This window comes from Dicentrarchus labrax, unplaced genomic scaffold (assembly GCF_905237075.1).
Source record: "Dicentrarchus labrax unplaced genomic scaffold, dlabrax2021, whole genome shotgun sequence".
Taxonomy (NCBI): domain Eukaryota; kingdom Metazoa; phylum Chordata; class Actinopteri; family Moronidae; genus Dicentrarchus; species Dicentrarchus labrax.
The window spans coordinates 16175655-16197943 of record NW_026136711.1 but is presented as its reverse complement, the minus strand read 5'-3'; the positions used below and the strand labels follow the sequence as shown (position 1 = coordinate 16197943).

The window sequence follows — 22289 nt, the reverse complement described above, 5'->3', positions numbered from 1 at the left end:
ACCAGCTGTACCTTCATCTTGAAATCATCTTGGCTGTTGGATTCTTTCATTTGAGATACACTGCAGAAAGAGAGAAAAGGACAGGTTAGGGAAATAAACATGTATACAGAGAGAAATAAGAAACATAATGAGTTCAGATGAGCATTTACAAAATAAGACCACTTTTAGCTAACCCTAACCCTGCAAGAGATCACAAAATCATCAGATCATGCAAGATTTTGCCAGGATTCAAGTGTGTCCAACCACAGTGTGTGGTTTTACAATCGGTGTGTGTGAGAAATCGCTCAAATACAACAATGGCGGCTGCTAAAGAGGTTAGCGTAGACAGACAGACAGACAGACAGACAGACAGACAGACAGACAGACAGACAGACAGACAGACAGACAGACAGAGAGAGAGAGAGAGAGAGAGAGAGAGAGAGAGAGAGAGAGAGAGAGATAGATAGATAGATAGATAGATAGATAGATAGATAGATAGATAGATAGATAGATAGATAGATACTTTATTTATCCCGAGGGAAATTCAAGTATCCATTAGCATACAAAATACAAAACATACATTAAACATACATTAGACTAAAATTAAAATCCCTAACCTTAAGAATAGAATTAAAAATAAAATAGAAGGTGAAATATATATATATAATATATAAAATTAACAGTAGCTACAGTAAACAGTGCAAACAGTAAGCACTGCAAATGGAAGTAAAACAGTGCAAATGGATGTGCAAATACAGGTAAAAATTGTCTATTATCTATTGGCCTCCCTGCCTTTAATGAGAAGATGCTGCTGGCATCAGTTATATCAGAACTGGAGAGTATTTCTTCACTGAAGGAAGAGCAAAGGACGGCACTGAAGGTTTTTCTCGGTGGAAAATGTGTTTTCGCTCTTCTTCCGACTGACTTCGGTAAGAGTTTGACTATGTGCTTCATTGATCTGACTGGTTGAAGTTTGCCTGTGATAGACGATAACAGACAGGTCTTCCAATCACCTGCTGAGTATTTTGTGAAAGTGTTTGCCCTTTTTCAAACAGTTTCCAACAGCATCTTCCCAGATGGTTCTATGTAACAAACCATACCAAACCTGACTGTGCCATCACGTTATTTTTTAGCAGACTATAGTGAAAGCTTTTTAAAAAAGAGGGCCAAGGTGAGAGGAGGATGTTGTTTATTGAGGATGTTGTGTGGGCGAGCAGACTGCAGTCTCACCTGCTGTCAGAAGCTTGGCTGAACTCCGAGGGCTCCTCGTCTGTGCTGGCGTAACCATTTTCTGGAAGCACACAAAACATGCAACTTCAGCACAGCACACATACACTTGTCTGTATGTTCATTACTTACTCACAGCCACATTTTCCAATTTTCCAAAGTATCTTTCACTGAAATGTCAGTTTTAATTCATATCTGAGGTCATTATTTTCTGTTCTTGTAAACAGATTTTATGATCCTATGCATCAAAACATTGCTGAAAAGACAACACAAGAGAGAATGCAAGGGGATGATTAAGAGAGATGTTCTAATCTGAAACTTTTTTTGGTATTGTATTTAGAGGTGTACAGTATGATTTACTGGAAAGCAGTATGGTCAAGCACAATAATAACAGCTTTTATACTTTTATACATGAGATCCCCTTTTGACATGAAACTAACAGGTTAAGAGAAATGGTTTGCATGTAAAACTGTGTTAAATTAAGATCAAAGACAAAGGGTGACAGCAGCAAAGGAACATACTGTATACACTCTTACACACTGTCACACAGACCAAAGCACAAAAAAAGCACAACACTCACCCTGCTGTACATTGTGGATGAGAGCCTGGAGTTCAGGTATGTATTCTGCCTTTTCTCGCAGGGCATCGAGGATAATGTGATTGTGGGATGAGCCAATCACGTCTGTCTGTCTCAGCTGACCCTCCAGCAGTCTGATCTGAGCCTCCTTCTGAGCCACCTGTAAACTCTGTACACACACACACACACACACACACACACACACACACACACACACACACACACGCACACGCACACGCACACACACACACACGCACACACGCACACACACACACACATTAATGTAATACTTAACCTTTAGACTTCAGACTTGACCGCACAACAGGAAATGAGACTACCTAGTAAATATAGTGTTTTCATTTTCTGTAAGGTGTTTATTGATCTTTTGTACCAAGAAATTCACCCCTGACATCATATTGCAGTACAAAGAGACACCGCTAGATGGCCCTGCAACCATTGTTCACTGGACCTCACTGGCTTCTAGGGAGTTCAGGTTGTGAACATGATTACAGTTTTGAAAAATGATTTCTGGTTTAGGTTTTGTATTCAAACTCATCTATTAGGTCCATATATGCTTTTATCTTTTTTTTTTTTTAAGCTACATATTTTCTTCAAATTGTGACTGAAGTGAGTGGAAATTTAAATTGCTTTAACACTATTGATTTTCCAAATGTTTGTAAGCCTGCAAAAAAACACCTAGTGCTTTCTGTTATATGCAAACTCACTTTGTCTATGGAAGCCTTCAGGAAGTGGTCCAGCAGGTTGCGTGCTTCAGCCAGAGAGCAGGAGCTTATCACGACAGATGTGTCCACCGAGTCCAGCTCATCCTGAAGGAAAACACAGTTCAAGGCATTACTAAGGGCCTTCTTACAGTTAGTTCTCACAGCTGAACAGTAAGCATTACCGTGTGTGTGTGCGTGTGTGTTCATACCTTGGTCTCTTCTATCTGTACAATGGTGGCTTGGCAGTCAGACAGGCTGTCATTGATATAGTCTATATTGGCATTCAGCACCTCAATCTCCTCATTAATTTCCTGAAGGAGGCGGTCCTCTGCTTCTGGTCCCTCTCCGTCCGCCATTAGTACCTCCCTCTTGTGTGAGAGCGATTCCTGCTGGACCGTCAGCTCCTCTCGCTTCTGACTCATCAAAAACAGAAACACACACACAGCAAAAAAAAAAAAAAAAACAAGTCAGAGCTAAACGTACAAAAAATATGCAGATGCTAAGGATAAGGACACATTAGGAAACTTTTTTTCAACTTACTAATTTTACCCTTTTCAAAGAAAGATATGTAATGTCTAATTGTAGTGCATGGTTTTAACAAGTCTATGTAGAAAGGAGGAAGGAAGAGCGTCACTGAATTTGGTTTCAGTTATTAACTAATGTGATGAGGTCAACCAAAAGGAAACTAAGCTGCAAAGTTCAGACATTTCTACTGCCATTACCTTTGCACTATATTACCACTACTACTACTACTACAGTACAATTTTGATTCCTCGTGTTTAATTTAATCACCACTAATACTGCTGCTCCTCTTACAATGTATATTGGTTTGAGTTATCACAAAACACATTTTTCCATATCCTCCATGATCACGTCCAGGTTTAAAGCCATGTCCCGATTTAACAGTACAACCATAATGATGGTATTTTACTCTATACCCACCAAACCAGTACTATTTATCAGTACTGCTTTATCTAGAATAAAAATACGAAGGCTATTTCTACCCTGATAAGGCGATCCATGTCAGCTTCCACATTAGCAATTGTCATTCTCTGCATGACAATGTCCATAATGCGACGCTCGAGGGATTGCCACTTCTGACGGGCGGACTTGGAGAAACTGCTTGCTCTGCCTGCCGCTCCACTGCTGCCAAGGCCTCCAGGCTTACGCTGCAACTTCTTCCTACTGCTGGGAGGAGACCAAGAGAGAGGAGAGAAAGATATGACAGATGCAACCCCAAGGGGAAAATAGGAGAGGTAGAAATCACGAGATTTAGAAAGTATAAAGAGTTAAATGGACTGTCATCAACCAACAGTCAACAGCCTTAAAGCTAAACACTGACCAAAAGCTTCAAATAAGCATTGCCACTGCCTGCTACTGCTGAAAATAGCACTATGAGAAAGGTGTGAGTTAACCAAAAAACAGTGAAGTTGAGTGCCAAAAAGCCTGATGTAAATAAGCTAGCATTTCAGATGTGACTATATATATGTTGCTTCCATCTTCACGAGCCTGGCATATCTAAGTACAGGAAAGGAGGAAGCTGACAGAGGTTCCAAAAGGCGTGGGACTTAAAAAGGGTAATCTTCAGCCGCTTGAATGACAGTGTTAACACAAACATATGTAAAGTAGAGGTTATACATTGAATACATCAACCCATCTTACCCAATGACCCTGGTTCCATCCATGCTCCCTTCACTCTCTCCCAGGTATCCAAACACATTGTTTTTGTTGTTCCACTGTCTCACCAGCCCGCTCACAGTCCTCGCAGTCTCAGGTTCGGAGCTGCTTGCTGTAGTGCTGGCTGATAACTCAGCTCCAGAGTCTGTAACTGTGGGGTTGTGGTTCCAGCGAGCCACACGCCCGGCCACGCGATCTGACATGGGCTTGGCCAGGCGGCGCAAGGCGGTCACCTCCTGAGTCTTCCGGCGCAGCACCAGCTCCTGCTGCCGCTTCTGAGACTCCAGCGCTCGAATCTGGTACTGATGGGCAGGGGGGAGGGAAGCAGTTCTTCAGTTTGTTTGTTATTCAGCCTTCGTCTACATTTTGTATTTTTCCTTCAAACATGAATTAGATTCCTAAGCTTTTTGCACAACAGGCTTACAAAGTGTTGATCATGAAAGGATTTTGAGACGAAACCCTAAATAAAAGGATTAGGAATTAGGCCCACGGTATGACAGTGTAAATGTGCCCATGCTCATTAATAAGCCCTCTCCTCCAGGGAAAACAAATAAAGATGGGAATTAATACATGTAGAGTAAATACTAATCTTTAAAACATAAAAGCGATACCAAAATCTGTGTGAAATATGTACAGGATACATAAAACAGGTCTTTAATGTGCCAAGCAGACAGACAGATGGAGAACCTGACTGTGCATTTGCACACATGTATGCAAGCGTCCACGCCAACTCACCAGCATGAATCATTCTTCAAATACAGGAGTGAAATTAGAATTCGGACCATTCTGACAACAGTATAACAGATTCAAGAGGGTCCTAAAGAACACCGCTCATACCGTCTGTAAATATGTGTGCTAAAGGTTGCTAAAGTAGTCTAACCTCTTGTCGTCGCTGCTCCTTCTTGAGCTGGGCGATCTCACGGTTCCTCTTTGCCTCCACCATTCTCCTCCTCTGCTGCTCCTCCTTCATCTGCTTCATCAGTGTGACCTGGGAATAGCAGAGAGGTCAAGTTTAAACTGCACTAGTATTCCTGCTCAAACAATGTCATTCATTCCTCCCCACTGACTCTCCTTCCTCCCACCTTACCTTAGCTTTTTTCATATCGTTGACCTCTAACTGCAGTTTCTTCAGCTCCCGTTCGTACCGCCCCTGGTTTTTGAGGAGACGCGCATGCTCTTTCTGTGCTGCTTGTAGCTTCAGCAGATCTCGGTTCATCTCCTTGAGACGTTTCTCATATTCCTGCTTGATCCGGCTGGCCTTCTCCTCCGTGTAGTTCTCCATGGACACTGTGGAGCCACGTAATAACGTTAAATGACCTGTGTTTTACCTTTAATGAAACGTTCTACTGATCTAATAACTTCTGGGTTTTCTCAACAACCCAGCCACATGTGTAAACTACAAACCCTGAGATGCATTAACTCACTGAGGTTTTGCAGTACGCGGTCTCTCTCCAGCTGAGTGTCTCGGATCTTGTTCTGCAGAAGAATGAGCTTCTCCTCGTACTGCAGCTTCAGCAACAGCAACCTCCGCTGGCTGTTCTCCAGCTCGTCTATCAGCTTCTGCTTGATCTCGATCTCGCAGGTCAGATCGGCAAGGTCCGCCTGGAAATTGGCTGCTTAAAGAAGAGTTACAAATACATTAAACATTTTTTCAGGTTAATGAAATGAATAGCAGCAAATGTCAGAAACAGGCTGCCACAACCCAAATTGAAGTCTTAATTCACTGTCTGTTCTTTATTGTGATATCAAATCTAAACTTTACGCATTGATTGTTTCTAGTGTTGCTTCAGCTCTACATTACAAATGTCTTCTACTGTCTTCACTGTCAACCATCTAGCAAACAGCATAATGTCAGTAGAACAAGGATTAGTTAGATTAGTTTTTCAGGTATTTGGTAAATAAATGATAAATGATAAATTATTTAGATTTAGATCATCTTAATTTAGATTATTTAGATCAGATGGTGGCGCTGGAGGAGAAGTCAGCAGATGTCAAAAGTCATTCATGTCTGTACAAAATTGTGTGCCAATTCGCCTAATAGATGTTGAGATATTTCACTGAATATGTCACAACTCTGACCAGCTGATGGCACTAGTGTCATCGGGATTCATCCTCTGGCAGTCCATCCAACAGTAGCTGAGATATTTCAGGCTCAATCAAAGTGATGGACCGACACTGACTAAAAACAAGACACAGGAGGGGGAAAGGTCTGGTCGTTTTGTGGAATCTGCTGTCAGAAACACACCTTTCTCATCAGAGTCCGAGTCCGAATCCACCAGGCTCTCATCACTGTCAAACTCGTCCTCCTCCTCCTCCCTGCCCTCCTCCTCATCCTCCCCCTCATCTTCATCACAACCACTCTCCTCCTGTAGTGGAGACATGATGTCCTATGCACACAAACACACAGATGCGTTAGACGTTGTTCTGTTTGTTTTTGTTTTAAACTCTTGAATGAATGCTGACACGTGTAGCTTACCTCAGTGTAGTTGTCGTCTGAATCAATCTCTCCATTCTGTCCGTTTTCACGACTTTGGCCGTTCTCTCCATTCTCATGATTGTGCAGTTTCACTCGTTTCTTCAGCCCTTTCTCCAACTCTGGACTACAGGAGTTAAAAAAGCACAATTGTTAAGCCAGGTCACACCTTGCAGATGCAAATAAAGTGTATATAAAGTAAAGTCAATATGTTTTTCAAAAAATAGCATCAAATTCCTTTACTATTTCCACCTGTGGCCTGTCCATTCAGTTCAACTACAGTGTTTCTTGTCCATTTGCATGTATTACAAATGCTCCCTTTCATGTAAGTGAGATGTCACACAATCCTAACAACCACCATTAGGGCTTTGGGAATGCTGCCAAGTGATGTTCTCACAGCAAAATCAGACCTCTGAAGTCATTAGCAAAGTCTTCTTCAGCTCATCTATCCCCTATCTTCCCCTTTTAGCTCTTCAAATTTTATTGCCAATTTTATTCTCCCCTTTGCAGTCTCTTTGACAACCAACCCGCTTATTTCCCATCCCATTCCTAAAGTCCCATCTCTGTCCCATTAAACCTCAATTAGCCGGTTAGGCTGTGTACTCTTCTCTCTCATGACCCACTGGCCCACTGAATTAAAACCTTTTTGTGTCCAAGCCAGCATTACTACTAGCACTGGCTGCATCCCAATTATATCTAGAAGCCGGCCATCCCAAAGCTCTAATCGACTTGTGCCGTGTCTCTTAAGCTAGAGGAGAGAAGCAATGATGGGCAGGAACTATAATGTACTCCTCATGCTCTCTTAGCTTTTAAAACATGCACTGGTTCATTGACGAAGGCTTAATAGGAGCAATGAGAAATTAAATTTACATCAAGCTGGGATGCTTGGATCCATGAGGACATAAGCGCTTCCTGGAACACTTGTTTATCTTTTTTTTTTTGGATGTCAATGTGAGGTAAAATCTTAAATGTGTCCTCCTCACCTCATCCTCCTCTGCCTCCTCTCCTTCTTCTTCAGCCTCTCGATGTCCATCTTGGCCCGGCGTAACACGTCTGTCATCTCGGCCTCCATGGACATCGGAGCAGGGGAGGAGCCAGGCGGGTGGCCGGGGGTGGGGCTGAGAGTGGAGGAAGGGAACGAGGAACGAGAGGAAATCCGAGCCGCCTGTCGTCGCAGCGACTCGTTCATGGCCTCGCTCTCAAGGAGCTTAGTTCTGACAGAGAAGGAAGTGAGGGATGGAAAACATTCAATACCACCAGTGTTACAAATTAAAAGTTAAATTCATAAGAGATTAAACAAACCCTTCTTCAAGTCAATACACTTAGCCTTGCTTGGTCCGTATGACCAGTAACACATGGTAGTTTATTTCAGCTGATGTTAGCTAACTATATATCTGTAGAACTATTTACCATTATCCCATAATTGTCATTTGTGGTCACATTGGCTGTTGTTCAACAAATGTTATGTGATCTTGCATTGAAGGTAGGATTTGCTGATTTTACACTTAATAGACAACGGACAATATCTACCTCCATTTGCACTCCATTTGTACTGTTTACTGTTTTGCACTGTTTACTGTGGCTACTGTGTTATAAGTCAACTTCATTTTTAATTTTAATTTAATGTATGTTTAATGTATGTAATTATGTTTTGTATGCTACTGAGTACTTGAATTTCCCTCAGATAAATAAAGTATCTATCTATCTATCTATCTATCTATCTATCTATCTATCTAGCTATCTATCTATCTTAAAGTGTACACTTAAAAAAAGGAGTCAGTTAGCTTAGCTTAACATTAAAACTGAAAGCAGGGAGGAACAGCTAGTGTAGCTCCATCCAAAGGTAACAAAATCCACCATTACATGTTAATTACTGAGCTTTAGAGGTGCTGGTAGGTGGACCTTTTACCGACAGACACAGCCAGATCAGTTGTTTCTCCACCAAAAACCTTGTTTCTGGGCTTTATGCTGAGCTTAGCTAGCAGGCTTCAGACTCCAGCGACATAGTGAACAGACAGAAATTACAGTACTATAGATCACCTCTTCTAATTCTTGGCAAGAAATCACAAAAGTGTACTCCAGCAAAGAATGTCCTAAGTCAGGTCAAACAGTTTGTAAAGTAAGTGTCCCAATGTCAGGTTTGCTAATTTCAGTGAGGTTTCAGTGTAATACTAGGAGTGATGGCAGTAAATAAAGACTTCCAACAGAGTTTGGAGCACTTACCTAAGTTCTTCAACCTCTCGGATGTAGTTCTGGATTAAAGCCCCGATCTCCTCATTCCCCTCACCTACGGGTCAAAAGGGTGAGAGTGAGGCTCAGGTCACAGAAAGCACTCGCACAAGGACGCATCACTGGAAATTATAAGTAATTTTAATACATAAATACAAATTAAAGTCAGATTTAAAATGGTAAACTTGAAAGAAACAGAGTTCACGTACTTGACTTGGTCAGCAGAGTGCTGACCTCATTGGCCAGCAGATGTGTCACACGGGTGTTGAGGTGGTCAATGGTCTCCTGCATGGCCTTTACCCTGAGCCGCAGTGTGTCGTTTTCTCTCTGCAGCATGGCGTTCTCCTGATACAGGTCGCTGTAGCCCTCCGAACCTTCCTCACATGCCACACGCTTCCCCTGCACAGAGAAGCAAACAGTCAGCACATTCTAGGGAAAAAGACAAATATTAGGGCCAAAAAACCTGAAAACTAAAACTGATTCTGAATCCACACTCTTACATATACTTGATGTTTACAGTCCAACCGAACACAATGCTTTTGTTTCAAATGAGTTGGTCTGTCTGTGGCTCTTCAAGCAGCTATTGTCGTATTCTGAATGTTTAACGCTGAAAGAATCCTGTTGTGTAAGCGTCGAACAGAGAGTCATTATTTAATCCAGTCATAGCTCGCAGACATCATTACCTCCACCAATCCAACACTCCATTACTTCCAGACTCCAGTCACATTGCATCGCTTATTACCACATCGAGGTCAGCTCGCAGTCCCTCGTCACAGTCACGCATTCACTTCCTTCTAGTAAACGTGGTAATACCCCTTAATCACATAATAGACTGACAACCCTGCTAAATGATCGCTCGTTTCTTGTAACCCCGAAGGTCAATGCAGATGAAAAAGTGATGAGAAATTACTTGGATTTTCACCCTATTCCTTGTTATATTTTCTTGAATCATTCCCCACTCTTTTTACTGCATAATGGCCCCTAATAGGTAACCTAACATAACCACGTCACACAGAGCACATACAGCGCTTCTCAGCACAAGCACATTCAGCTAGAGGATCAATTTACCTCTGCATTACTTTGTAAAATGCTGACATTGCACCGATTAATCTTCTTCATACTCGGGCACTATAGTAAAGGCATAAATGGATGCGTGTGCCAGTAAAGATCTTTAATTTGATATAGCAATCAGATGCTGCTGCTGCTGCAGGAATGGCCTCTGCTCACCCTCCAATACCATCTTCACTTACTCCCATTAGTGTTGTCTTTTTTCTTCTTCTGCTCAGTTACTATTCTCAGCTTCATCCATCATGTCACCCCATTCACCCCTCTCTTACGGCCTCATTGCATCAGTTACACTGACAGGCATGCGTTAGCTCTCTTCTTCAACCTGCCAATTTTCATTCCTCATCTCTTCCCCACTGTCATTCAGCCCCTCTCATCTTTTTCCCTGAGCTACTCCATGTCTTTATTTTTTAAAATATTTTTTTTTCATTTCTCTCCCCCACAATGTTTCCATCTCTCACCGCCTTGTACTCCATCAGTTCCATCTGAAGCCGGGCTATCTCAGCACGCATGGCGCTGATCTGCTGGCTGGTCTTATCTTGGTTCACCACCACCTTGTTTTTGATGTTTCGGGCACGGTTGGCATACTTCAATGTGTTCAGCGTCTCCATGAAGTCCCGGTCTGACGGACTGATGCAGGCGATCATCACTGTGCGACTGGAGATGAGGGAAATATGAAGGTTGTAGACAAATGTGCATACAGTATATGTTGAGGTTGTGAGAAACATTTCTTGGTGTTATCATGAGCACAACAGAAACCCTGTTGATATGACTTTTTAACTGCAGTCAATAACTAACGAAGAGCACTAGGAGGGGTGGTGTCTGTGTACCTGTTGCCTCCCAGTGAGTCCTGTAGCAGACGAGTGAGTTTGGAGTCTCTGTAAGGGACGTGCCCTCCCTTCTTAGCCTGGTCTCCTAAAGCACTGATCACATTTCCTAGAGCCAGCTACAAAACAAACACACATTCAGAAATTGATCACAAGCTAATATTTAAATACACAAGAGTACAAAGAGACGGTGGAAGAGTTGACTTTCTATCATACCACCCCCATATGAACACACACACAGACATTTTCTATTTCTGTCTGTCTCACCAGTCCACAGTTGATAGAGATTCCCTCGCGGGCTCTCTCTCCGGTCGCTCCTGTGCGTTTCAGCCTCTCAGAGCCAGCCAGGTCAACAAAGTGGAACTTGGCCATCAGCGTCTCGAATTCTGGCTGGGCAATGGGGCTGGAGTCAACACCGTTCAGCTCCCCATTCTCTCCTCCTCCGTTCTCTGCTCCTCCATTCTGTTGGCATGGAGTGGACAAAAAACAGTTCAGAATGGGTTTATGAGGTGGAGTGCCTTCCTTGAAAAAAGCAATTATTGCATTACCTTTGATTCCACTATGACTGCATTACTAAATACATTTTCTGTTATTTTTTGAATCCCCCCATACCCCCATACCTACTTCCTCAACTAGCTGACATATATCATCACCGAAAAGAGAACGATTATGATTTTTTAAAATATATTTTTGGGCATTTAATACCTTTAATCGATAGTGACAGCTTAAGAGTGACAGGAAAGTGGGAGAGAGAGAGAGGCGATGACACGCACAGGGCCACAGGTCAGATACGAACCGTGGGCCACTGCACCCTCCACCCCTCCACCTCTCCAAACCCCAATCTCACCATTTGTGGCTGCTGGCACACTCTCATCTGACAGAGGTGGATGGTGAAGATGGCATGCGAGCGGGAGCTTTGGGCATTCATCTGGGTGCTGGCTGTGGTGCGGGACAGAGCACCGAGCTTCAGACACTGCAGCATCTGCAGCACACACACATGCACACAATATGGACAACATTTGGTTATGATTGAAAAAAGATTCAGTAACAAAAACAAATATTAACTGTTGACACACCATGTTATTTTGTGGAACACTTGCTGATTTCTGAGAAGAGCTCAACACCGGTGTCAGCAAATTGTATGGGGGTGGGAAACCACTCATGTGGTTGACTTCAAACTTAAACATATTTTGAGCTTTTCTACTTCTCTACACAATCAAAATGCTGCAACTGCAAGATTTTCTGCTTATTTTTGCCCCACTGACGAGTCCTACCCTCCCTTTTACTCTCAACCTGACTCCTCGTCTCTTCTCACACTCCATCACCTCCATGCCTCCATCTCCTCCCTCACCATGTTTGGACATTCTCTTCCCCCCCCCCCCCCACAGGAAAGTCCATCTGTCTCTACTTGTCTCTCAGCTGTCTGAATTTTTGAGAATTTAATACACGGATGACCACTTCAAAATTTAGCTTCTTCTCCTTTCTTTCTGCTTCCATTTAACAGTCTGCTCTCCTCTTTCTTTCTGCTTCATCACCTATTTAAGAAGAAACCAAACAATAACAAGCGTCTTCTCCCAGACAGCATTTACTGTAGCCCTCCCCCCGAAATCACCACCTGCCACTTCCGTTAACCTCTTTGTCCCTAGCACCTCACATCTCCACTAGCAAACAGTCCTCCTGCCCTCTTGACCCCATCGAATCCTCCCTTTTCCACACTGTCACTGCTGTTCTGTTCCCCTTCCTGACAATGATTACTCAACCCTGATATCTGGCGGTTTCTCCCTCAACTACCTTCAGACAGTCTTGCATCAAATACTGCAGACTGGTATCGCTCACACAAAATAGCATCATGGGTTTAAGCAGCCTGGCTTTAAGGCAGCATGTCGGAGCCAAGTCTCCCTTGTTATCCTCGACCTATTTCTTGTTTTTGACGACTGACCACCAGATGGTTCTTGCCAGACTTTCCGGGGCGCTGGGGATCTCTGGCAGCTCCCACGCTCTGCCTCTACAACTCAGCATTTCTCTTCACAGTTATTCTTCTGTGATACAATTCCACTCATTTCTACATGATGAATCTACTTTTTAAAGCATTTATGATCCGAGTTTCTTTAATTCTCTTTTATTTTGGCTCCTTGAAAATACCAAGCACTTAATAAACTTGTAAAACTTCCAGTTTTCTTATTTTGTTTGAGTTTCTACGTGAAATTTAAGATGACTGATCAGAATTTATTAGGAAAATGGAGGCATTTTTGCTGGACTGAAACCTAATGAGTACATTATTAAATGTGCTTTTTGTAAAAAATCAAAGCAAAAAGTAAGCTCTGAAAAAAGTACTGCATTAAAAAAATAAATGGCTAATTATAACTTTAGTTTTATGACATTTAGACCAAGAAACATTAGCAGAGCACTTACTGTGTAGTGTGTACCGTGTACAAAAATACCTCATATTGAAAAAGACTGATCAAATGTAAGAGTGATGACTGCTGGTGACACACACATACGATACAAATAACAACACAAACACACATGCACCCACCTCCTCCTCTGAGTGCACCAGCCTGGAGGTGACTCCAGTGGTGTAGATGCTGCCGCTGGCATCCTCGTGGATTTTAATGTTAGACTTCCTGCTGCGACTCTCTGGATCTCTGGATCCATCAAACAAGTCCAGGATCTCTTCGTTGTACAACTGTAAGCCAAACATATGCATCATTGTATAATTTATATACACCCCAATTCTATGGCAATATTAAACATTAAACTTAATGATGTCATCTATTCTCTCCTTTTCTCATAGCTGTCTTTCTTATTTACACACAGGTCAAAAAAATGACCTCTCAGAAACCAATGAGGGCCAAAGGCCGCAGAGGTCAGCTGCATCTGTTTACCATCAACAGAGATAACATTTTGACCTGACTACTAACCATACTAACAACAAAGAGCAGGAAAGGCAGAAAAGAAAGAAAAATTACTTATCAGAATTGTTATTAGAGAATGATCATTAAAGTAATCAGATTGTACACACACCCACGTATACAATCATCTGCCTCCCCCAAAGACAACCCAAACACTTGCCTGCCAGAAACCTCTGGAGGAAATCATTACTTGTCATATTATCTCATTGCTCCTACACAAGCATCCCCTCCCTCCGTCTTATTCCTGGCTCTTATCCATCTTCTACCCCACATTGATGAGGAATAATGTCAGAGGTAATGGCCAACATTAATCAGGACCAACAAAGCACAAGCAGACATTCCTGCCCATCTGTCATTGGGTTGTCACTTCCTGTTTGTGGGAGAGGGGGCTGATCCTCTCGTCTCTACTTTTTGTCCCATCTGGTTAGAGTTAATATGGACCAATATCCATCCACACACACACACACACACACACACACACACACACACACACACACACACACACACACACACACACACACACACACACACACACACACACACACACACACACACACACACACACACACACACACACACACACACACACACTGCCCTGTTCAAATATGAGATGAAGCAAGAATTTGTTACAGCGTGGTTGTACATGTGGTCTACATCCACACACATACACTCTACATGAGTGTGACGCCCACCTCTAGGAACTGGGCGGTGACTTTAAACTCTGGTGGCTGGCTGCCGGACTCTTGGGCGCGCACCCTCCTGTTCTGTATTCCCTCAAACAGGTGGTGAACAGCCCGCGGGATGATGCCTTGCTCCTGCTGGCTTAGGCCCACATCGAAGCCCGTCCCCATGGTGTAGGTCTTCCCCGAACCCGTCTGGAACACATTTCATCTACCACGTAAGATCACATTTACTGTGTACTCGCAAACATCACGCATTCCCAATCTTGATATGGACATTCCCCAGAAAACTCTATACTTTCTGCTTTTGTCATTTCAGGAGAAAAAAATCACAATAAAATATAACAGCAGTAAATATAACCAGATAATATTCTATACAAAACTTACTCAACACACACTTAAAATGACTCTACATTACAATATTAGAGTTGGGAATGCCATAGCACATTGTATGCTTTATAAACAATGTCACCACCCCCTAGTAAATGCTTTAATTTGCAATATTTATTTTCAGCTCCAAGACATAAAAACAGATCAATTAAGAAAACATATATCATTGTTTTTCCAAGATAGCCTTGGAAGTGTGGATTAAATGCCCACTGGGCCTATCTTGACTGTGTGTTGAAGATGTATTATGCTCAGATGGAGTGTAATCTTGATCACTTTATTAATTAGAATATAATCACACAGCCACAGAGCTTTTCCAAACAAAATAGTGAATATATTAAAACAGCAGTTCACATTAAAAAAATTTATAAATAATTCAAAAAGCTATGAACACTCTATTTGATTAATTAATCATTTAAAATCCCTAATATTAAAATCCAAGCCTCCGCGTCATACCTGACCATAAGCGAACACGGTGGCATTGTAGCCCTCGAAGCAGCCCTCGATGAGCTTGTACACACAGGCCTGATAGATGTTCTGCTGCTCTGAGTTGATGTCAAACACAAAGTCATAGGTAAAGGCCTTGTCCTTTCCCAGGAGGACTTGCGGTTCTCCAGGTGTGACCAGCGTGCACACATGGCATCCCTCTATCTTCTCCTTTGCCATCTGAGGACGAATCCTGAGAGGAGAGAAGAAGAGGAGAGAGAAAGAGTCAGTAAATATCTGCAATGTAGTGTGCAGATCCAGCATGACAATCTGAGCCACGCACTAGATATGCTCTGGTTTGACCTCAGGATAATTTCAAGTGTAAACAATAAACAGTGAGAATGTAACAGCAAATTATGAAGGGATAATGGAAAGACGCCCGCATCAAAGCCCAGACTGTAAAATAATAATCTGTTCAAGTAATATGACCTTAAAAACACAACATGATTTATCATAGTAGACATTTAATCAAAGACAGCTCTAACGAGATAAATCCAAACTCATTTGCAATCTGTTTTCTGATGTTACTTGACATTATTGACATTTTGCAACTTTTATTTCACTATGAAACTTGGTCCACACTGGAATCCAGTGTAATTGTTTACTACAAGCTTGCTGCATGTTTTAAGTGTTTTGGCACAAAACAAAGCATTGTACTCCTATAACACTGTCAGACTCACGATGGACAGTTTAAAAAAAAAAGGACAACAATCTGTGCACAAGCCAATGCGTTCTTCTTGCTTGACAAAAACCTGGCACCACAATGCAATTCAACTCGATTCACTCAACTACAACATAACACGTGTTTACCCATTCCCATTGTCCTCAAAGACAGCTTTTCCAAAAAGGGACATTAAAGGAAAGTGGAGCAGACGTGTTCAAACCTGTGTCCTGATTCACTAAGACGAACAAGACATGCACACAACTTTATAGTGTGGAACTTAACAGAAATCTGTAACAGAAGAACAACACTGAGGACAAAGCACACACCTCAGCACACTTGTTTGTGCTGTTGATTTAAAAAAGGAAGTGAGTAATAAAATGGACAGCTCTGAGATAAACTAGTGCAAGTAGGACCACTGATGATAAGTCAAACCTTGGCTGATAAATCATTATTACATCAGCTGTTAATCCTGCTGCTCAGGAACTCAGAGTTCTGCTGGGCTTTCCACCCTGACAGGTAGTTCATTGCAGTTAATTGCTTTCACCTGACATCCCTGTTGTAAAATAATCCCTGATTAGATAAGTCCACAGAAAAGCAGCCACCACCAGCCTGAATATCCTTGAACTCGGTGACAGAATGAGGGCCGAGTATTTAAATTTAGCATCATTTTAACATGTTTGCCAGCAGAACGGCAGAAAGTCTCGCAGGCAAAAGATGGCTGATTAGCGGATATGTAAAATAAGTGACACTTTTTGCTTGTGCCGCAGCGCTTCTTAATTGTGAGAAAGCCTTGTGGAGAAAACTGAGGGCATAACGCTGCTCTAACGCAATGTACATAAAACAGAAGATCTGTCACACGGCGGACTGTTAATCTTGGGCTTTCAGAGGTACAATGTGGACACAGTGGGGAGGTAATCACTTTAAGCTGCGGAAAAAGCCATGAGCCAGCAGTATCGGAGAACTGGGTCCACCTCTCCACATGCTAAAACCCCCCAGTTAAATCTTCAGGGGATGCAAATCAACTCCCCCGCACACTGAGACAGCACCAGAGACTCCCAATGGGATACTGCAACAAAGACACACACATACTGTACACATTCATAAAAACACAAGACAAATCCTCAACCACACACAGCTGCTCCAGGGACAGTGGGCACATCACAAAGACACACACAGTAACTCCAGAAATAAATACTGTACACACACAGTTCAAAAACAACTTACTGTTCTATCTTCAATTCACACATGGTTCCTCTCAAGCATTAAGAACCACACCCACCACCCACCCTCACAATAATCCTTTCACCACACATCATTATGGTGCTGCAGAAACATACACACACAGCAGACAACAGTATTTTTTGGCCCTCTTTCAGGCCTTGAGGTATCATTGAAGAGGGTGTTCCAGGAAGGAATTAGAATAGAGCAATTTAACAGCAGTAGCATACAAACCCCCAGCCACCTAATGACAGATAGACAGTGTGACATAGAAAGCAGCTTGCAGACAGATGAGTCCCTTTTATTACTGGAAGTGACCTTGACACTGAGGTAATGTATCTAAAACCACAGAACCTATATGAGTGCAGTTTAAGCCAATTATTAACATAAATTAGATACAGCAAAGGAGGAGTGCGTTGGCTCTGCACAAAGGACTCATCAGAAAAAGGAGAGTGTGTGTGTGTGTGTGTGTGTGTGTGTGTGTGTGTGTGTGTGTGTGTGTGTGTGTGTGTGTGTGTGTGTGTGTGTGTGTGTGTGCACGTGTGAGCTGCAGCTGTATCGTAAAAGGGTTGGAGGTCATTCTTCTCTCCTTTTCTTTGTTTACACTCATTTCACTCAATATTTATAGGTCAGGAGTGTCAAGTTTAGACGCTTGACAGCAGACATTCAAAAGAAAGAAAGAAAGAAAATACACTGTAGTGGGGTAAGTATCACATCCATTTACTCAGAATCTCTTTGAGACAACACATTTTTTAATCGTCAGTCCTTTCCCCATTAAGATAATTAACTTTTCATCATCATTTACAGTAAAAAGAAAATACGCACAAATACTTTCTGAATGGTGATTTTCCTTCTTCTATTTTAGCCACAGTGGAAATGAATTGGCAACAACCAGTTATTTTTGGTTTATTTAGCGTTTAGACATGCTAGCAGTATGGCTCTAGGGATGGTAATGTCACACTGAAATATAGCAACAATTACAGGAGGAATTTCAATAAAATATTAGCACAGACATTAATGGTCCCCTGGTTCTTTCTCTAGCACCATTATCAGGTTTACCTCCCGCTGAACTAATGCCATCCTCATCAGACTCAGCTGGACTCTGTGTTTGGTACTAATGAGGGAAATGATCGCATGCTGACGACACTACACTGAGATGGCGAACATGGTAAACATTATGCCCATCAACATGTTTGGTAATACTATACTATAATTACTAAGTTAGCATGCCAATGTTAGCATTCAGCTCAAAGCACCACTGTACACTTTTAAATCTTCCAGCATGGCTGTAGACAGTCTTCAGTCAAATTATGTTTTCACTCTGGCCGTCATGGATTATTAGGTGTCTTTCTTTGTATATTCAGAATTTGTAAAAAAAAGAAAACAAACAAAAAAAACATTTTGTGTGTAGTGCCAGTAGCAGGCTTTGTGCCATATTTAAACTTGTTCAACGGACCCCACAACCTCGTCTATATATAAAAAAATATTATCAACGCTAATGACATGAAATGTGACGCTTTTCTTTGTTTGATGTTATTGTAAAGGTCATATTTTTTTTCCGGACTGTAGGTCAGATAAAGCAAGACATTCTATACATTAAACTATCAACTGATCAAAAACATTATAGAAAGACTCAGGAAATCATCTTTTTCCGCTGCCCTCAATATCACATGACCAAATATGTGTGTCTAGCTTTAATGTTCTACATTCTTCTTCTGAGCGTCCTCTCCATTATCACTGTGCATCAGATGTGAATAGACAAACACACATACAAAGAGACATTAAAACAACAATGACAGCCTGACAGTGATCCAGAGGGAGAAGAAATGGAACAGCTATAAATAATCAATTCACACACACACACACACACACACACACACACACACACACACACACACACACACACACAATTACACCAAGGCTCAGCTGGATGAACATATAAGCCAGCTGCACCCACAAAAGATGGGATCCATACCATTGATCAGAACAAAAAACATAGCACACACACACACCATACACACACCATACACACACACACACACACACACACACACACACATCATACACACAAAGATCCAGACCGCACACTCACTAAAAGACATTTGCGACTAAAAATAGCTCATAACACCACGATGAAATGTCTGTATGAGACAGAGGCGGAGAGAGAAACACAGAGAAGCAGATTGTGGATCCCTGATGCGGCAAATTAAGACGTCTATCTCTTCTCATCTATGCACACTAATAGGAAAATGGTTTAAATACCCGGGGGACTAAACAGTAGAAGGCACACACACACACACACACAAAACACACACACACACACTTCTCAATTTTATAGTGCTTCTTTGTAAATGCCTAATCTTTCTACACCAATACAGGTAAAACCATGGTATCCACAATCATTACCCTCATCTTTTGTGAGGGGTCCTAAACCTAGTTCTGTCAGACACACAGACACAAAGTCAGAAACTCATTATCTACCAACTCTGAGGCAATTTACTTATTACAATAATTATCAAACCCATAGTGCTAATTAGGACCAGACTCATAAAAACACAAACACACACACACACACACACACACACACACACACACACAGAGTAATTGCCATATCAAACCCTGATAGCAGCAAAAGTCATTGATGCGTGACTTGAGAGTGAAGTTATCTGCAACATGAGAGAGGCGGCGGACCCCTCAGAATATACTGAACACAGTCCTCAAGACCTTTCTGACATTTACAGCATCCCCCGTCAGATCCCTGCCTTTGAAATTGTAAAATTCTTCAAACTCTTCTTTCAAGGTGTGACGAAACTAAAATATTGATCTCTCTAGATTCATCTCTACAGTTTGATTTACTGTATCCTGTCCTCTGGCATGTGGAAAGAGTTTGCAGGGAGTCCTACAACTGCCATTAAGTGCCAGAGGGGCTCCATCATTCACATATCACAAAACACTGGGAGGTGTCCCAGACTGACCTCACTGAGCAGGATGAAGCACTGATGCAACAGCAACCACAGTGCCATGTTATGCACAAATAGTGGTGGATTATGGGAGATATGGGCTGGAAGAATAGGGCAGCACGGGGTCAGCTAAATGTGATACCAAATACTGGGTGTTAAATCTCATACACTGAAAAGGTGTCTGCTGTATCAAAGTGTCTGTCAATTGTTAAATGATGGCATTGAAGGCGTGGTCACATTTCAATTAGAAATCTAATAATCTGATCTAATAAACATAGCTAATTTTACACTTTATTTAAGTTTTTGTATGTTTGCTTGTGTTAAGACAATAGACAAACAAGTTGTAATATTACAAAACAACTAATATTTAGACAACTTGTAACTTTAGGATAAAAATGTGTAATATTTTGGGAATACATTTTATTTCAACACAAACATTTAAGAGAAATAGCCATAATATTATGAAAAGTTCATAACATGTTTTTTTATTATTAATTATTTTAAGAATTAAGTTGTAATATTTGGGGGAAAAGTTTTTTTTTTTATAATAAGAGAAAAAATACCTAGCCCTTGTGAATTGATTTGAAAGATTATTTTTAAAACTGAATGTTGTATTGATGAATATGTAGAATTGTACGTTATGTTACTGAAAAGGTTTTATTTATAAACAGTCATGCTGCCTCTCTTGCCATACCGTTAAAAAGGCCTTTTCACATATGAAGGAACCGTTTCAATAGTACTACAATATTTTCACTATGGACACAGTCTAACACACTATGAATGCTAACAGAAATAAAGAGTCTTAGTCTAGTTTCCAGTTTTTTTCCTTCAGCTGGAACACCAAGAGGGTCCAGTTTCCTTGGGAACTGCACACACTGCTTGGGGACTCCTAATGTGCAATGACTGCGTGTGTGTGAGCATATGTTTGTGTTTACACCAGTAAAAGATAATGGTATTCTAGTAGTGTGCAAATTGCACATTACAAAATGCTACAACCCCATCATGCACCAGTTATACAGTGATGCTCACCTAAAACTCAACTGTTGACCTGCTATGCAATCACAATCCGCAAAACATCCAGGACCAAATGCCAAGTCCGTTACCAACAACCCCAGAGTACCAATAAAATCAGCCCGCTGTAATCGCTGCCAATGACAGCGAGTGCCAGTAACGACTGTGTGTGTGTGTGTGTGTGTGTGTGTGTGTGTGTGTGTGTGTGCGCATTATTGTGTGTGTGTTCATGCTCACTCAACCTTCAAAGAACAGGCCGGAGATAGCCAAAGAGCTCATTTCCCTAATGTAAACACTTAAGTAAAGGCACAGCACACACATAAAGAGACAGAGTTAATCGTATTCTCTTGAGCTGTGAGTGTGTCAGAGCTCTGTCGTCTCTCCTCTGGCACAGAGCCAGTGGAGGAAGCCAGTCGTTGCATCCATGTTTCCTTCAGCAGTCTGTCCATTTATCAGAGGACAGCATCTACGCTCATCAAGTTCCTTAATCAACAACTATTCTATCGCTACCCCTTCCCTCTTTCCCTGTTATGTGTTATCTTTGTAGCTTTTTTTCCTCACTGTACAGGAAAATGTCATTTGGCTCTTCTTTTGTTTCTGTACTCTTGTCCTCATCCTCACACCTCTGCCTGTGTTGTAGCCCTCCCTCACTTTGTTGCCAGTGAAAACAGACTATCAGGACAAAAGCTTGACTGGCAGAAGCAGCAGAGGGGCCTGTCCCATTTCCTTTTTCTCCCGATAACAACAGAGACTAATCGCTAATGTGGGCTTTTCCTCGTTGCCGCACTTCCTCTCCCGCCAGCTTTTTCTTTCTATTGATCAAATATCGCCCTCATAATGGAAAAACACATATCCATCATTCAGTGTGAGACGCAACGCATTGTCTGTTCCTTAACAACTGTTTTAAATGCAAACACACAGTTGCCCCCTCCCTCTTCCCACCGCACAGCAGATCCAATAACTGTTGACAGATGACTGAACAGTATGCCTTCCACTGAGGAAGGTTGTGCTGACAGGTACAGAATGAAAAGCTCTACAGGTGACTAACTGTGCTGTAAAGACACTGATCAGCGGTATAGGATGGGTGATACAGTAGAAAACCATGTTTACACAGTAAATCCTGAATAGGGCGAGCTGTAAATGAGGATTGATTTTGTGTTAAGGATCAGGTTCAGCAGTGTGTGTTGATCTCAGA

The 22289-nt window shown here is 41.8% G+C and overlaps 1 protein-coding gene across 15 annotated transcripts in view; it reads right to left on the bottom strand.

The window, feature by feature from the left end:
• Nucleotides 1-22289, bottom strand: part of LOC127371909 (mitogen-activated protein kinase 14A) — a 123131-nt gene that overhangs the window by 26494 nt on the left and 74348 nt on the right. For 6 of the 15 annotated variants that reach the window (XM_051415121.1, XM_051415130.1, XM_051415127.1 and 3 more), the window contains exons 7-26: nt 13313-13447; nt 11624-11758; nt 11044-11238; nt 10780-10895; nt 10411-10606; nt 9094-9283; nt 8879-8942; nt 7639-7869; nt 6659-6782; nt 6428-6569; nt 5607-5798; nt 5270-5469; nt 5063-5170; nt 4168-4484; nt 3510-3693; nt 2715-2918; nt 2509-2610; nt 1787-1952; nt 1210-1270; nt 12-60 (exon numbers count right to left, since the gene is read on the bottom strand). In XM_051415121.1, coding sequence (XP_051271081.1) covers nt 12-60; nt 1210-1270; nt 1787-1952; nt 2509-2610; nt 2715-2918; nt 3510-3693; nt 4168-4484; nt 5063-5170; nt 5270-5469; nt 5607-5798; nt 6428-6569; nt 6659-6782; nt 7639-7869; nt 8879-8942; nt 9094-9283; nt 10411-10606; nt 10780-10895; nt 11044-11238; nt 11624-11758; nt 13313-13447 — 3111 coding nt within the window. Of the gene's footprint in view, nt 1-11; nt 61-1209; nt 1271-1786; nt 1953-2508; nt 2611-2714; nt 2919-3509; nt 3694-4167; nt 4485-5062; nt 5171-5269; nt 5470-5606; nt 5799-6427; nt 6570-6658; nt 6783-7638; nt 7870-8878; nt 8943-9093; nt 9284-10410; nt 10607-10779; nt 10896-11043; nt 11239-11623; nt 11759-13312; nt 13463-14380; nt 14564-15211; nt 15435-22289 lie in introns of all 15 variants that reach the window. The other 9 variants (XM_051415135.1, XM_051415137.1, XM_051415138.1 and 6 more) reach the window with 6 other exon arrangements.